General features: G+C 43.7%; 1 protein-coding gene across 1 annotated transcript in view; it reads right to left on the minus strand.

The window, feature by feature from the left end:
• Nucleotides 1–269: 269 nt before the first annotated feature.
• The window catches only part of LOC149805489 (uncharacterized), a 235,594-nt gene continuing 218,742 nt past the window's right edge, over nt 270–17,121 (minus strand). Inside the window, exon 6 of the mRNA XM_089950083.1 lies at nt 270–614. Coding sequence (XP_089806209.1) covers nt 582–614 — 33 coding nt within the window. The 3' untranslated portion in view covers nt 270–581. The remainder of the gene's footprint in view (nt 615–17,121) is intronic.

Genomic DNA, 17,121 nt, shown 5'->3' on the forward strand with positions numbered 1-17,121 from the left:
AAATTTTAAATACTTTATACTTCTGTAGTCACGTGCAAAGTAACTAATGTAAACATTGAGTCGGAAGGCATCCACACTGCTTGCCTTTAAAATGAAATAAAAACGTTGATTTATATTTTATTGAGAAAATTTAATAAATTGATTTGACAAAATCAGATAACAAATCATTATAGTTTTTCTACAGATAAATAATTCTTTCTTTGACTAGGTTTGAAAATAAAGATGGTTAACTCCAAATCTGCCAAGAAGAATATCGGGGCTTCGTTGAACAGCATTTTCACTGCGGCTTATTACAAAGTAATTTAAAACTATAGGTAAATGAATATAGTGATTGAGAGGAGGGGATTGAAAGACTGACATTAAAACAATTGAATTCTCAAGCCTACAGTGTAAGACGCTGACCTTGATAGTTAAGATGTGGGGTTGGCTACGTAAACTCCTGCTACTCCCACATCGTAACTGTCATGGTCGATGTTTGGCACTCTGTCTTTTGAACCCGCTACTCCCTCATCGTAACTGTCATGGTAGATGTCTTGCACTGTCTTTTGGACCACTATAACCATTTACCGATCGTTTTAATTTCATCTGTAAGTAGTCCCTCTTAGTAGGCTAAACTGTAAATGAACACGAAAATAGATTTAAAGAAACGAAAATTGGTTACTCACGTGTATGGACAATAACGATTCCGTCAAGTCACAATGAACCCACGAAGGCACAAAATACAAGTAATTTGTATGTCAAAACAACTGATATCAAAATACGCAAGTTCAGATAACACGACTGAGGTCAACCTGCCGTACACTGGACAGGATAAGGACCGAGGACACCGCTGTTGGATCAAAAACTTGTATGGTTTACTTCATCATCAAGACGGAAAAGAGTATACAGATATTACTGTCGACGATGCTTACACGGATAAACGGATGTTGAGCGGTTGAATAATCAAAAACTAGGCTGTACGGAGAGCATATTTCCAAAGACGCCAAAGCGAGACAAAAAAAACAAAACAAAACAACAAAAACCAAACAAACATACAAACGAGCATATTGTTGCCTTTTGAACACTTCGAAAGAACCACCCCTGTGCCAGCGGTGATTTACGCTGATTTTGAGTCATTGCTGATATCGATAGCGGTTGTTAAAAATTATGCTGATAAATCAATGTGGAGAAAATACCATGAGCACGTTCCCTGTGGTTTTGCTTACAAGGTCTTCCACGTTAAGCCGGAATAGTCTGGTGTTGTATTGCGGTCCTGATTGCGTTACCAAATTTATTGACGCGCTGCTGAGAGAAGCTGGAACGCTTGACACGATTAATCATCCTATGCTGATAACAGATGAGGACAGATTGGATTTTGCCAACGCGGTTGATTGCGGATTACCATTAGATGGCCAGAAACAGAAACGATCATTCTACGGGAAAATACAGAGAAGCCCCACATAATTATTGCAATTTACATCTCACGCGACCTGATTGTATTCCTGTGGTGTTGCACAATCAGCGTGGTTATGACTCGCTTCTTATGATCAAATGTTTTCTGTATTCCAAACAAGATGGAAAAAGCATACTGTGGGCGATGCCATGCTGAGTCCAGCGAGTTAACGTTTACAGGCGCAATTAGGAACCGTGACGAGTGTACAAAACCTGCTGTCTACCTCAACAGTAGTGAATGGGGGCACCCTACCGACAATGGGAATTACCATTAAAAACACCCCTGGGGCACTCTACCGACAATGGAAATTTAACATGGCGAAAAATCGTGGGGCACTCTACCGACAAGGGGATTTAACATGGGAATAAATAGTGGGTCACTCTACGGACAAGGGGAATTTAACATGGGATTTTTTCTTTAAATTTTTTTAAAAAAAGGGGTAGGCAATTCAAAAGGCTATCTCTTTTCGAGAAATATGGCTGGCCCTGAAAAGGGCCTTTGGGTTTTCTTCTTCTAATTTCTTCTTTTCCTCCACCAACTTCTTATTTTAGCTCCAACACTCTTTCTCTTCTTTTTTTTCTCCTTCTCTTCTTTCTTCTCTTCCTCCTCTTCTTCTTCTTTCTTCCTCTTCTCATTTTCCTCTTCTTTTTCAATTTTTTCGTTCCATGTTCTTATTCTTATCTTTTCCTCTTCATCCTCCTTCTCCTCCTTGATCTCTTTCATGACACCACTAATCTTGTCCTTTGCTTTCCTTAAATTGTTAATTTCCATCTTCACACGATGGGGACTATAGGAATAATGGTCTTCAACCAGTCTTATTAGCATCTGTTCCATTATTCCTAAGTTGTCTAAAACGTCTTGCAAGGTTTGTAATTTGTCCATTTGGTTTGACGCCATCTTCTTCTTTGTATTCTTTGCAGAATGGTTTGAACAACTAATACTGTGGGTTCTTATACGAAAAGCGCGAACGTGAAGGAAAACATCCCCCTAAAACATAAAATGGATCTTACCTAGATGATGACCAACATCGCGCGGACGTGAAGGAAAACATCCCCCTACTTTCTCATTTTATATAATATAACCCTAACTATACTCTCCACATTTGCTAAGAAACCCATAATCTACTATTCACACAAACATACCTGAGCTCTTACAAACACACAAACACATACACTTCCACTATTAATAAAGAGTTAGTGTTTATTTTCACACTACTCTACCTACACACATTGGCAAATTAATAGTTATTTCTTTTCTAGAGTATTGGTTAGCCCTGAAAAGGGCTGTTTTTGTTTGGAACTTCATGGACACCTGGTTAATGGTGGCACCTTCCAGGCCTGGCGCCACATACACATCTTATCCCCCAGTTACTTTTTACCTTTTGGGGGGAGAGAGCAGAGGCAGGATATGTCGCTTCAGAATCCCAATTTTCACTCTCTGGGATTCTGAAATTTTTTCTTCTCTCCTTTTCCTCCTCCTCTTCTTTATATCTTCTTTCCTCCTCTTCTTTTTTTCTTCTTTCCTCCTCTCTTATCCTTCCCTCCTCGACAATGGCTTCAGCGGCCAGTTCATTTAATATGCGCCTGGCATATTCCAGATGCACATGAAGTTCCAACAGTTTCTCCAGTCTCGTGTTCATTTTTGGTGTTGATCAATCAACAAGGGTAGCTGAACTGCCGAACGAGTTTCATTTTATACTGAAAGCGCGGACGTGAAGGAAAACATCCCCTAAAAACATAAAATTCATCTTACCTAGATCATGACCAAGAAACAACAACAACGCGCGGACCTAAAAGAAACACTCACGTTTTTATGCTACCCATCACTTCAATAGACTATCCACATACGCAAGGCAATCCAATCTAACCCCAAATATACACCTCAAACAGCCAAAAAACTAACATCATTTTAATCTACTATACACATCAATCTATTTTTTCACTTACAAACACAATTACACAAACACACAAACTCATACCCTCACATTCTTTAAGAAAGAATTAGTGTTTATTTTCACACTACTCTACCTACACACATTGGCAAATTAATAGTTATTTCTTTTCTAGAGTATTGGGTAGCCCTGAAAAGGGCTGTTTTTTGTTTTGCTATGGCATTCTTTTTTAGTTTCTAAGAATGCGATGTCCTCTGAGGATAGACTTTCTGGCAATAGGTCTGCTTCTTCGGAAAGAGAAGAAGAATTCTTTGGTGTCGATACGACAATCGACAAAGCCTCTGTCAGCTTCAGGTTGTTGCTGCTGCTGTTGTTGTTGCTGCTGTTGCTGCTGTCTCTGAAGTCTGTACTTCTCTGTCCATTCTTCTTTCTCCTTGTTCATTTCTTCTCTGAAGAGCTCTTCTATCAGGTCTTCAGTGATTTTTAACATTCTCACATTCTCTATTTCTTCTGGCTTCGGTATCAGACTGTGTCTGACCCTATGCAAATTCACGTAGGCTTCGTTGAGCTTAGCTAGTTTGGAGCACATCTTCTTAGGAGGATGAGTCGACAATGGATGGCTAGACTGGGAACAACCCGGTTCTTAAAGTTAAAGCGCGGACGTGAAGGAAAACATCCCCCACACGGTTTTCGAGCCGCAACGTTCATGAGTGGGATAGTAAGAAATGAAAGAGCATCAATCCAATATTCTTATAGCTAAACAAACCACAAAGGCATTTTTTTCAAAACACAACATTTTTATTCAAAAATCACTTAACACTAAACAACAACAACTCTAACATTTTTTAACATTAATCCAACACTATAACATCTAACAATTTTTTTCAAATCACAAACATTTTTTTCTTCAAATACAATCTACTTTAAACAAGGCTGACAACGTTGTGAATGAAATTGTGATTTCCACTGTTGGAAATCATTAGGCCATTGATGGACACTACGTTTCCTAGCTTGAGACAAAAGATAAGCATAATGGTCACAAAACCATCGATCTACTTTCACATCGTTTCTAGCAGAAGAACGAGGATCAAAATGAGTCACTAAATGTTCTAAGGAATAGCCCAGGCTGCGATGATGCAGAAAATACACACAGTACTGTCCACACACCAAGGAATCTGTGCCTTGTAATTTCACGTTATTGAATCGGGTGGTTTGAGCATTTCTTCTCATAAAGTCGATGATATCGTCTTCCAAAGGGGGCAATCCGTACGAATCGAAATATTCCACACATCCTTCTTGAGGAAAGTAGACGGCTACCCAGTGGGTTCCTGGGAGATGACTTTCGTCCGTGTTGATCACGTAAGCTTGATGGTCTTTAGGTTTGCGATGAGGGAGTTCATCTTTAGCACAGACGACAGGATTCCAAGAAGCCGTATACGAACTATGGTTCAAAAGGTAATAAAGTTCCCAGGTATCCATTGATTTGTGTTTTTTTTCTTCTTCACAGGTAATAATAAGTCGTCAATTCGATCCTGACTTTTTGCTTGAAAATGTCTGACGAATAAACGGTTATTCGTTCTGTTTCCTCACTCTGATTCAGGAGAGCTTCGATACGATGGATCTCTTGAGTGGTTAATGGTGGACAAGAATGTTCACGCAAGTCTTTATACCACTGGTGCAACACGTCTTTGTTTGAGATGAGACTCCAAGCTTCGTCCAGATACTCGTCCAATTTTTCTTCTTGACTCAACATCAGGCATTTATCGTGTTGAATTTGACTGGGATGATCGTTTTGACATCCATAACAATTTTTCTTGATCAATTCCGTCATTTTGTCGACCAAGTGTTTGGCAAAACAGGAGACTAAATGGGCTTCTTGTTCTGGCCATCTCGACTTCATCATGACAATTTCTTCGTCTTTGTCTTGGGATTCTCCTTCCACGGTCTCCTCACATTTCATGTCCAAAGTTTCTTCACTAGGTAAAGAGGGATAACAGTCTTCTATGGCTTCTAGTAATCTAGAATGACTTCTCTCAAACTGTTGATTTCTATCGTATTGTCAAATTCTGCATACAGGATCACGTTCAACGTTGGATCAGCAGGGTCTCGATTTGCAAACTGAATTTCCACACGAATCTGGCCAGATTTTATAGGGTGGAAATGTCCCTCGTCGCTGCCTTGGTCTGGAGTGAAATCGAAAGCCCACAAAGCGTAGCCTCCTGCATAATCTTCGTACGTAATACCGTGACTGGTATTGGTTCCTAACTGTCCGGTGGCTTCGTACAGGGACAAGTACGATCTCAAGTAATTGTTCTGGGCAAAGTTAGGCTCAAAGAGTCGTGTACACAAGGTCTTGCCGTCACGACTGACTTCGATTTTGGACACGCTAGAGTGTCGAAACTCAAAAGGATTTTCGTTGTGAAGTCCATTGAAAGCTGAATTCCTGACGATACCAACGATCAAACGCTTGGGTAACTGTCCTTGGAACAGATGATCTTCGATCATGGATCGCTGTCCAACAGGAATGGTGAACGTTTTCACTTCCACACGTCGTATGGGATACTTGGCGGTCGTTCTGCTCAACGTCTGACTGATGTCGTTTCCCACTTTAGGTAACACTTCCACACGGCGTACGTAAAGTCTGGCTTCTTGGATAACAGTTTTGTATTCGTTGGCATGAGCCATCAAATGGAAAGCGGCAGTGCTACGATTCAGTCTCAGGCGAATATCAACTCCGTTCAGTAAATACTTTTCTTGTAACCACATGTCCAAATGCAAACGATCCATCAGTTCTAAACTACGTCCTTGCAAAATTTTAGTTCTACGTGTGTTAAACCCCACATTGTGAGGATTGTCATCTTCTGTCAGGGCTGTGTCGCTAAACGTGCCTGCACCTGCCGTGTCAGGTTTCCATACCACGCAAGCATCCAGATGAGTATTCTTGGCTTCTTTTCCGTACGTCAAGAGATTTTCCAAGTAGGCACGATATGGGTAAGTATCCATGCTGCTGCTGACCAGTTTGTTATTCAAGTACAAGTCCACTTCGCTGAACAAGGAATGCATGAAATTGTTGACGGGCGCTACCCTATCATTGGCTCCAGGATTGGTGTTGTCAGTTTTGATCACTTTGACTTTCAAATACAGGTAACTGCTATTCAGATCGATGTAATCTTCGGGTTGTCCTTTGATTTCGAACTCGATGGGAGCGGAATCCGTCAAAGAGGAGACGGGATGAAATTCCACCCACTGGGATTCTTGCATCGTCATCATGGTGGGGGGCATGGCAAACATATCCAGTTCCGTCTTGGAACAAGCACATGACTCTCGGTGCATCATTTTTTCTGTGTCTCAATAATCGAAAACGTCTAAGTCTCGAACGGTTCTTCTTTTCTTGGCTTTTCTAGCTTGAAGTCTGGTGAAAGGGTGTTTTCTTCGTCGTCTCTTTCTGCCTTGTCCTTGCTGAATGCCTGACTCGGTAACGTGCAGGGCATTTATAGGTGTGTCTCGTCGGCCCAAAATGTCTTTACCCGTTTGCAGCAGGACATTTTTGCCTGCCCTCATGAAGGCTTCTTTAGGGTTTTGTTTGTCGATGATGACATTTTGGAGAAATTCTTTGCCTTGCGTCAGTGCCGCATCTTTCAAGGCGTGCAATCCGCGTGTCACCATCGGTTTCAACACCGGGGCCACCGAACGAAAGGCCGATTTTAACATGTCTCCTAAACCGTGTCCTCGCTGTCGTGCAACCCCTTGGTACACTGGATACATGACTTACTTACGAATCGTGAGAGAACCGTTTTCGAAAATGGAGTTTCACCGTGACTTTTCCTTTGGTAAATGGAATATTTTGTCCCAGATCTCCTTTTATAGTAATGTTGACCGTGTCCAAATACGACTTGCTGACTGGCAAATAGTGAGGATGGACAAATTCGCGGTGGACGTGGTAAGTGTTTCCACCTTCCTCGTCAGCGTTCGCGGCAGAATCCACTTTGAAAGGAATGACACGCAGTAACGGTACGGAGGTGTGTCCCACCACGTTATACTCCACCACATCGGAGTACACGAACATCAAATTCAGTCCTTGGTTCAGTTCTACTGGGGTACGAAATAACTTGCTAAAAGACTCGTTGTCGTAAACGATGGGTAATTCGTTGTTCTTGAGTATGTTCATTCTCAGGTTCATGTCTCCGCCCAACATGTCAAACAATTCAGGACAAAATAAAATGGACATGATTTTACTCCGCTCAAATTTCATCGAGAAGCGACGAGCTGTTTTGTGGTACTCCATGGTGACACTTTTGTTAACATGCTCCAAAGCTTTCACAAACACGGCATTAAACCTGGAGGCTATGGTGCTGACCAAATGTTGACCACTAAAATAATAGCCTGGGGAAATGAAAAAGTGGTAGGTCCACTTTTGAGTTTTCTCATTATAGGTTTTATTGTCATATATGACTTTCTTATTCAACTCCTGTTGCAATGACTCGTCATGAACTTCCACATGAAAAAAATTTTGATTGGGAAGGACATTGAGGACTTGGGTCGGGTGAATGATTTCCACTAAAGCCACTTCCCAATGGGCTTCGTGATCTAAGGGGATGGCCTGAGGTAATTTGGCCGTGTAACAGCACAACGTGTTGTTGGGAAACACCTCCATGGAACTGTCACTGGGTAAGGTTAAGTAAAATTGGTTTTGGTGACTCATAATTCCAGAGTTCTGTGGCTGTCCGAGGGGTTAGTGGATGTCAGAGGCGTGTCTCCGTCCAAAATGGGGTTCTGGTTGTGGTTGTGGTTGGAGTGGTGACTGGCACTGGCACTGGACACAACGTTTCCGTTCGAGGAGAATTTCAGGGAGGGATTGGGAAGCAGGTAACCGATGCAACTGCTCAATAAAATGGTCCACAATTGTTTGTCTCCTTGTTGCAAACTCAAATTGGCGATGGCTGCCCCGATGACACAATACACCACGAAGATTTGGCAGAAAAAGACGATTTGCGTTTTAGGCACACGTTCTCCACACCACACCCACAAGGGTTGTTTTTGTAAATCTTGCACAGAAGAACTAGGGGAAGAAGGACTGGTCGACGTAGCTGCGTCTGCTGTGTGAAAGGGCATGATGGTCACTTCTTCTTTTTATAGTCGATGACTTGCGAAGCGTCGATCCAAGAATCGAAACTGGGTGGATATCCTTTCCAACGTACTTTGACTTCTTTGACACGTCGTTTGCCCACTTTACGGGTTCTGCGTTCGAGAATGCTTTCGATGTCGTACACGTCGTCTTCTTTTTTGGTGACACGTTGTAACTCGGGCAAATAAAACGTTCCTTTGAGTACTTCTCCGTTCATGTCTTCCAATTTATAGACGGCAGGATGACGGCCATGCACTCGTCCAGTGACGCGAAACAATTCGGTCGTCCAGTTAGGTAAGTAACCTTTGTCGAAAGTGCGTTTGGTTTTGCCAATGCGCACCCAATCTCCTACGGTCAACTCTCCACTTTTCTTGGGGACAGCCCTCGTCGGGGACGTACCAAACAGACGCTCAAACACCAGCACTTCGTTGTCGGGAGTCACTTCTTGCGGGGCACGTCCGATGCTTCGATGGTAAGATTGGTTGTACGCTTGCACCAGGTGCGGTAAGATGTCGATGTACTTCAGAGTGTGGTGATGCGTAAAATATTTCCACATGCGTTCTTTCAAAGTACGTTGAAAACGTTCCACGATGCTGGCTTTGGTTTCGGGATTCTCGGTGGTAAAAAAATGAATGTCACGTTTCTTTAATTCTTTTTGGAAAGCTTGGTTCAGAAATTCGGTGCCTTTGTCCGTTTGCCATCGAAGAGGGCGACGACCGCTTTGTTTCAACACCCGTTGCAGGGCTCGCACTAACTCGCTGCTCGATTTGGAAGTCAAGGGCACGACCCAGGCAAATTTGGAAAAGACGTCGATGACACAAAACAAATATTTGTAGCCGCGATTGTAGCTGGCCAAATGAGAGACATCGGCTAAATCGGCTTGCCATTGATGATCGATGCCTTCCACTCGGGTGCGACTTCTGGCAAACTTGCGTCGAATGGGTTTGTGTAAAGTGTAGGTAGCTTGTTCTTGTAACCATCGTTGCACTTGAGGTAAACGGAGACTTTTCAGTCGAGTTTTGGCAGCACGATACAATTTTTGAACTCCTGCGTAACCTGCAGGATGGGAGGGATCGTAGTAAATGCTGGCTAAGACTTTTTCCATTTTTTGTGTTGGTTGATGTGTTAATAAGGCACCCACTCTTGGAAGAGGCTACTCTTTTTCTCTTGGGGTATTTTCTTGGATTGCAAGGCTTTGCGTGTGCGACCAGCAATAGGTGTCGAAGAGGAGGAGGATGTCTGTGCAGGGGATATGGGTTCTTGTTTCACTTCTGTCTTCACTTTCTTTTTCTCTTGTGATGAAGAAGGGGTGGCCATCATCTTTTTAATCCATCCAATTCTGGAGGTAGGTGGTGTTGTTAACTTGCGTACTTTTTCTGGTGGAGTTAGAAACCCTTCCTCTTCTTCTTCTCCTTTTTCTGTCTTGACCACTGGTACTGGTACTGGTACTGGTACTGGTGATGGTGCTGGACTTTTCATCAAGGTCTTAAAATCTTTCAGAGTGGGTAGAGCTGTTTCGTCTAAAGCTTTCTGGTGAAAGAGTTGCAATCGTTGCAAGAGTTGACCGTACTTTTGCGATTTTTCTGTTTCGGACAAATCTTGGCGATCCATCAAGGACTGCAATTCGTGTTGTAACTGGGACATTTCGCTCAAATTGGGATTGGGAGGTAAATGCGGGGTGCGTTGTTCTTGCCACCGATGGTATTCCATCCATCGTTTGTAAGGCACTAAAGCTAGTTTTCGTCCTTCCATGGGTTGTCAGGGGTCGATTCTGAGATCTTGGGACTTCCGAGGGCCTTTTTATCTTGCTCCCACCAGTCCTCCCAACATGGTTCCCAAGACTCCTTTCAGTATGGGGCCTAACAAGAGAGGCAAAATGCCTCCACGTTGGACCAACATCTTCTTTTTTTGACGAATGGGAATTTTTTTTCGAACCATTTGGCGAAGAACGTGACGATGCTTGCTTAAGCATTGTTTCTGGTGTTTGGACAAAGGGATCGTGCCTTTCAAGACGTTCAAACAACATTCGCACACGGTATCGATGACCTCTCTGGAAGCCGTTTGAATGAGTTTTTTTCGTAAGGGTGGAGAAGCTTTGGACAGGACAGATAACAGGTCCCCATGTTTGACTAAACGTGGTGGCAGTCCTTTCCTTTTCTTTCCTTGGGGTTTTCTGGAGGGTGACATCTTTGAGTCTTTAGGAGCACCAAAAAACACTGATACCCTACTCGGTCACAGGCCTTTTTTATACTGGAACGCGTCGCCACTGATTGTCTTTACGGCGTATTAGTTTGAGGACAGGCATGACACGTCGTGCAGGGGTACGTAACGGACTAAATCGAGCCAGTTCTTGCTTGGACAAATCCAGTAAACTTTGTAACATGCCCGATCTTTCATGGACTTTGATTTTGGGAGAAGGTACTTTGTGAGCAGCAGCCACTGCCGCTAAATTGGAGGGTCCTGCCACTGGGGAAGTTCTTTTGGGAGTCATCAACGGAGAAGTTCTTGGTGTGATCAACGTCTCCAAGTACTCTTCAGTTCCTGGTGACATCAACGGAGAAGTGGACAAACGTGAGGCTGCCGGAGACGCTGTGGCAGGTCGTGGCTTGCGAGTGTAAGGTTGCGTCCTGGCCGAAGTGCCTCTCTTGCGACTAGTTTTCTTCTTCTGTGGACTTTTCTTTTTCTGGGGACTTTTTCTCTGTTTCTTTTTCTGGGGGCTTCTTTTCTTTTTCCGGGGTGATGGTGGTGGTGTCTGGTAAGAGGAGGGTCCTGCCACTGGAGAAGTTATTCTTCTTGGGGACCTGGTCTTTTTCTTTTTCTTCTTGGGGATTCGTTGGACTTTTGTCTTGGGGATAACTTTGGGGGCATTAGGATCCCATCTTAAGAGTGAGCGAATGATGACCCCTCCTAGAGTACCGCTCCCTCCAGGTTTCAAAATGATTTGTTTTTTGGTTTGAGTGTCGATGCGGGGATCGGCCAGTTGTACCAAAGCGACTTTGTTTCGATCGAAAAAGCGTTTGGTTTGATGAGGAATCTGAATGATTCCTTGGAGTAATTGACGTGCCGTCACCGTGAACCATCGTAAGACTTCTTTGAGACTAGCTTCTAAGACACGGGCTCGTGTTTGTGGATCTTTTTCTCGACTGATGCCATACAAGGCACGAATCAATTTGACGGGAAGATGCGACTGAAGGGACGTCATGTTCACACTGTGTGAGACAGACGAAAAAGGGTCTGAGGTTTTTATAGATTTTTTTCATGGGGAGTGAAATGAAGTCGAGGACGGAGACGTGTACAGGACAGGCCCTCCGTCTTGGCACCAGTGGTGAAACAAGTGGGTACGAAATCGCAAATCCTCGGGGGTCGTAGGTTTCAAATCGACGAGTAAATAGGCGTGTGGCGTTTGAGTGGCATCGTCGTACGCCTGAGTCAGCCAAGGCGTTCCTAACTGTTTGGCTAAGACTTGCACTTGCGATTTATCTCGAGGACTTTTAAACAAGACCACGTAATGCGCATTGAGACTGATGGTGCGATGGGCTTTACTTTGTTGAAACAAATTTTGGGTGATGTAAACGACACTGGCATTACGGTGATGCCCTTTGCGCGTAAACCACAATTTAATTTCTTCTTCGTCTTCTCCTAACATGTCGTCGAAAATGACCAAATGGGTTAGACGGGAGTCAGAGACGATGCCATCGTCTTCTTTAGGAATGCCTTCCACAAACACGATGGAATCGCCTTGACTTTCTCGCAAGAGGCTGTACGCCGATTGCCACTCTTTGTAACACCACACGATCCGTTGAGGGGGTCGATCGATCAAATGATGTTTATGTTCGATCAAACGTTTGACGAATTCGGTTTTGCCTGAACCGCTAGGTCCAGCAATGAGCATGTTAAAGGGATGGCGAAGATACAAAGCCTCCCAACTGGCACGATCTAAGTGTTCGTCAATGACTTTGACAGTAGAGGAAGAGGGAGCAGAGACAGCAGAGGTAGCCATGGTGTGAGAAATGTCACTTGTGACACTAAAAACAAACAAGACAAGAGTTTATATACTTTTTCAGAACACGTTTATTGAATGTTTCAAATATGAACACGAAAGACAAAAATACATACAACCCAAATAGTGATGTACAGGAATATAAAACACAGCAAAACAATCAAAGTGAAATATAAACAAGTGTCTGTACAACATGTTTTGGGTAACGAAGATGTCCTAGGGACAGTGTGTAATGTTCTTACAGTCTCTACTTGAGGTATTGTCACACAAGTGTCCTCCCGGAATGACCTTTCAGGTATGTCCATGACAGTCCTGTCCTGAAGCGAGTGGTTGTTCTCGGTGACGGGTTCTTCTGGCACCGTCACTAACACAGGTTGAAAAGTAACTTTTTTCCTTGAACAACTCTTGTGCATACTGGGCCACTTCTTGGGTCCAAACCTCAAAACCCCCCTTTTTCCAATCACGAACATCTGTCCAATGAGGGTGTAAGTCACAAGCTACACACACATCGTCATACACGTCTTGGGTCGCTAAAAGTTGACGAATCTTTTTTTCCTGTTGAGGTCGAGAAGTATCCAGATGAAAACGCAAGGCTTTGAACAAAAGGAGTTTTTCGTGACCATTTAAGGCCATGGAGGTGGTAAGTACTGATCGTAAAGAGTCCACAAGGAATCGGCTGGTAAACGAAATCCCAGAAAACAAGTCACTAAGACACACACCACTTGTCGTCCAAAATTGAATGGATACAGTTCTTGTAATAATTGATGGTAATGATCCACGGTTTGAATATGGTCATTGAGTTCCTTCCACGGAATCTGTTGGATGACATGTGACATAAACCGTGGCATGGCAGCCTGTTTTTATATTCTCTTTTTTTCGGATGCAATAGACGTACTTTCTAGCCAGAGATCTTCGTTCTCCAGTAGGGAATCTAAATCTTGCATACTGTAACCGAAACGTTAGAGTTCGTTTAGGTGTTTCCTCTTCCTCTAAGTAGATTCCACGTAAAATATGTTGGTAATCCTTTAACTTGTCTTCCTCAATGCATTGCACTAGGTGAATCTCGAAGTAACCATAATCATGAACATGTCGATCATTAGCGACCTCAAAGTTTTGAACAATGTCTGACCATTGAAAGAATTTCTGACGAATCAGTTCTCTTATACCCTTCAGGTACCAGTGGTTAAAGATCTGGTGACGTATCGGATGCAATTGTTCTTTACGTTTCACTTGTATTTTGACCAGCTCTCGGTAAATGCGTTCTCTCAACTCCACAGGCAAAGCACGAATGTTCTCTTGTAAAGTATCCATGAATAGGTCATACTAAATCCTCTTTGGTCTGACACAAGAAATGTACTCTTTGCACAAACATGGTTTCACTTCAGTGTCGAATTTAAATCGTTGAGTCACTAATCTACACATTACAATTCGTTCAGAAGTTTCCTCTTTCACCAAGTTGACATTGTGTTCAAGATGTTGGTAATTCGTTAACTCTTCCTCTGGAATTCGATGCAGTACGTTTACAATGTAGTAGATAGAATCGTCAATACCAAACCAATCCTTTTTATAACCAGGAGGTCGTTGATCAATGTCTGTCCAATGGAACACTTTCAACTCAATCAGTCCTTGTATAGCCTTCAGGTACCAGTGGTTCAAACACCGGTGACGTAACGGATGCAATTGTTCTTTACGTTTCACTTGTATTTTGACCAGTTCTCGATAAATGCGTTCTCTCAACTCCACAGGCAAAGCACGAATGTTCTCTTGTAAAGTATCCATGAACAGATGATTATGGTAAAAAGTTACTTCAATGTCTCGGTCCCACTAAGGGTAAGTAATGACAATTCGGTGACCATCGAGCATGTTCAACGAAGGCCGAATCTTGCGGTTCCCAGTGGTGAAGTGACACACCGCAACTGAAGCACTTGACTTTATCTCCTTCGCCCAAGTAGAAAAATCCGGCTCTGGCTAATTCTTCGGGGGTCGGTCCTCCCAGATACTTTGGCCATTTTCCTTTGAACGATTGAAGACGATTTTCAAAGTCGCAGTATTCCGACAAACGCACAGGAAACGAATATTCGTTTTTCACAGGTTCGTTTCGATGAGGGTTGGGTGACAGGAACAGGAGTTTGCTCAGGGCTGGATGACATCCGTAGGGGGGTAGACGTGAAGGTGAACATTCCCCTTTAAACCCGGTAAAATGTCTAAGAGGACGAGCGGCATCGCTTTCGCATCCCTCAGGTTTGACACGCACAGCATCACTTTCCATGACAGGGGCAGTGAGAACAAAGTTCCCATGATGCTTTACGGCATCGCTCAGGTCACAACGTACAGCATCGGTCCCATCGCAAGGCTCACAATCGCACTCGTCTGCAAACTCCGTTACGCAATTACAATGGTAACCACATGGACAATCGCAGTTTCCTTCCGGACATTTTCCGTCGCAATGCCTGGGTCTTATCCATCCAGTATTAGTCACACTAGAGGAAGATACAACTTTTTTACAATCCCCAAACTGAAACGATGTCTTTTTCAAAGTATTCATCTTGTTCGCTCGGTCTTGGTAGTCACAATGAACTATCGATCTTGCCTAGGGTTCCTTTTTTATATACAGACCAATACCGACGTGACCGTACGGTAAGGTGAAATGATTGGGAAGTCGAACTCGCTTCTGGTACACGATTTGATAGACTTTTTCCAAGGGTCGACTGACGATGTGGTGAGTGGGTAAACGTACAATCTTGTTCGGTTGATAGGTGGTCACTTTAAAGTTTCCATCCTCTCCCGATTGCAAGGCTTCTTTCAATACCCCAAAGTTGACCACACGACTGGTACGATAATTCAGAGTCAGTCCTTTCATTTTGCACGTCGTGTGCACTTCTCCTTGTTTGTCCCGGTATTCGTAGCCGTAATTTTTGGGACCGCCACTGACGAAACTTAGAATCTTGTCGTCGGGATGCTCGTCTGTCCAGGCTCCTAAACGGTCTCCTTCGATGTCAGGGTGATGCTGAATCGGGTGATGGATGTAAATGCAACTGTCCGTGTCAAAGTACAGGACGCGTTCTTCTAACAGTTCTAAAGCTTCGTACAATTTTAAGCGAGCATGGGCTGTCACGTAAGCCGCAATGATGACATTTCCAAAAGGATCGTCTTGTACAAAGTCCAGATCTTCTTCGTAATTGACCAAGATCAAATTCTCTCGAACGACGTCCACGTGTTTCATGTATTTGGTTTTGTCGTGAATCATCTGGAAGTAGCGGGAAGGTTCTGTCAAATATTCCGTCTTGGGTAAACACGGTCGTTGTGCCATTTTACCCCACAAGCAATTTAACATCACTTTGGCAAACGATCGCCTGCCTTCGTTTTTCTCGATGTGGTCTAAAGTGATGCCTTCTTGTTCGTAATATTTCTCTTTGAATTGTATTTGGTCTTCGGGAGTGTGACACCAGGAAGGATAGCCGCTGGCTTCTTGCTTCAGTTTCAAAAAGGCATCCACGTAGTCGGCGAAAATGCCTTTCTGACTGGGATCACCCTTGCGGTACTGTTGTGTCTTGGGAAAGTGGCAAATCTCGTATACTTCTAACAGTTCGTATCCCATGTCCAGAGCTTTGAACAATTCTACGCTGACCCAGGTTCCCGTCAAGGCCCGTTCTTCCTGGCTGTGATGACAAGGTTGGTCTTGGTTGCACGTTTCGGCACAAGTACGGCACAATGGAAACATCAGTTTGCCTTGACAATGGTGAGGTAAGACGGGATGGTAGAGGTTCGTGGGAGGCAAAACTTTACACTTGATCAAGCCTTCGTATTGTCGAATGTTGACCAGGTCGATGTGTTCCGTCAGCAATTGCGGGTGCCCTGTAGGAAAGCGACAATATTTGCACACGTAGGGATACAGCGAACACACGTCCAAGTATTTGATTTCTTCTCCTTTCTCTTCGTCGGCTTGGTACAGCAAACAGGTGGCATTGGTCCTTCCTCCGTACAAACTATCCCTCGGGTTCAGCGGGTCCATGAACTGGTAACTTTCCACGAGGCGTTTAAACTCGGGATCGGTTTTGATACGGTGATCGTACTCGTGTTCCCACATTTCCACCACTTGGTATCCTTCCTGTTCTAACTTTAGGCGTCGCTGACAAGTGTCCTGGTACAAGTCTTCCATGGTTCGTTGCAAAAACTGATTTTTAGTGCCACGGTCAGGGTAACAAACAGGACATCCGTGAAATAAGCAACCGTTAAACTCGTACACGATCTTGGGGTTTTCTAAGTCCCAGCCATCGACCGAATACGTTCCGATGGTCTTTTCGCCCCCTCCGTTGCGAGCATGCTGAATCCACTTGTCTTCCTTGTCGCACAAGTAATGTAACCAACGTAGGGCTTTGACCGAGTATTGACGCTTGACAAAGTGGGTCGTTTGAGGACTGATGACAGCCACGGTGTTTTCAGGCATGAATCGTTGTCGATACACTAAGGAACACGCTTTGGCAATGGTGCAAGCTTCTTTCAAAGGATCGACCCCTCCGTGTTCCATGAACAGTTCTCGAAATTTTCCACAGCAACGTCGTAAAATGTCCACGTCGGAACGACAATACTTTAACATTTCTTCCTGAAAGTCGAAAGGGTCCGAGGCGTGAGCCTGGTACCAAGCGTAGAAAGCTTCTCGTTGTTCGGTACGC

This window comes from Sinohyriopsis cumingii, chromosome 2 (assembly GCF_028554795.1).
Source record: "Sinohyriopsis cumingii isolate HCF-2022 chromosome 2, ASM2855479v2, whole genome shotgun sequence".
NCBI classification, from domain to species: domain Eukaryota; kingdom Metazoa; phylum Mollusca; class Bivalvia; order Unionida; family Unionidae; genus Sinohyriopsis; species Sinohyriopsis cumingii.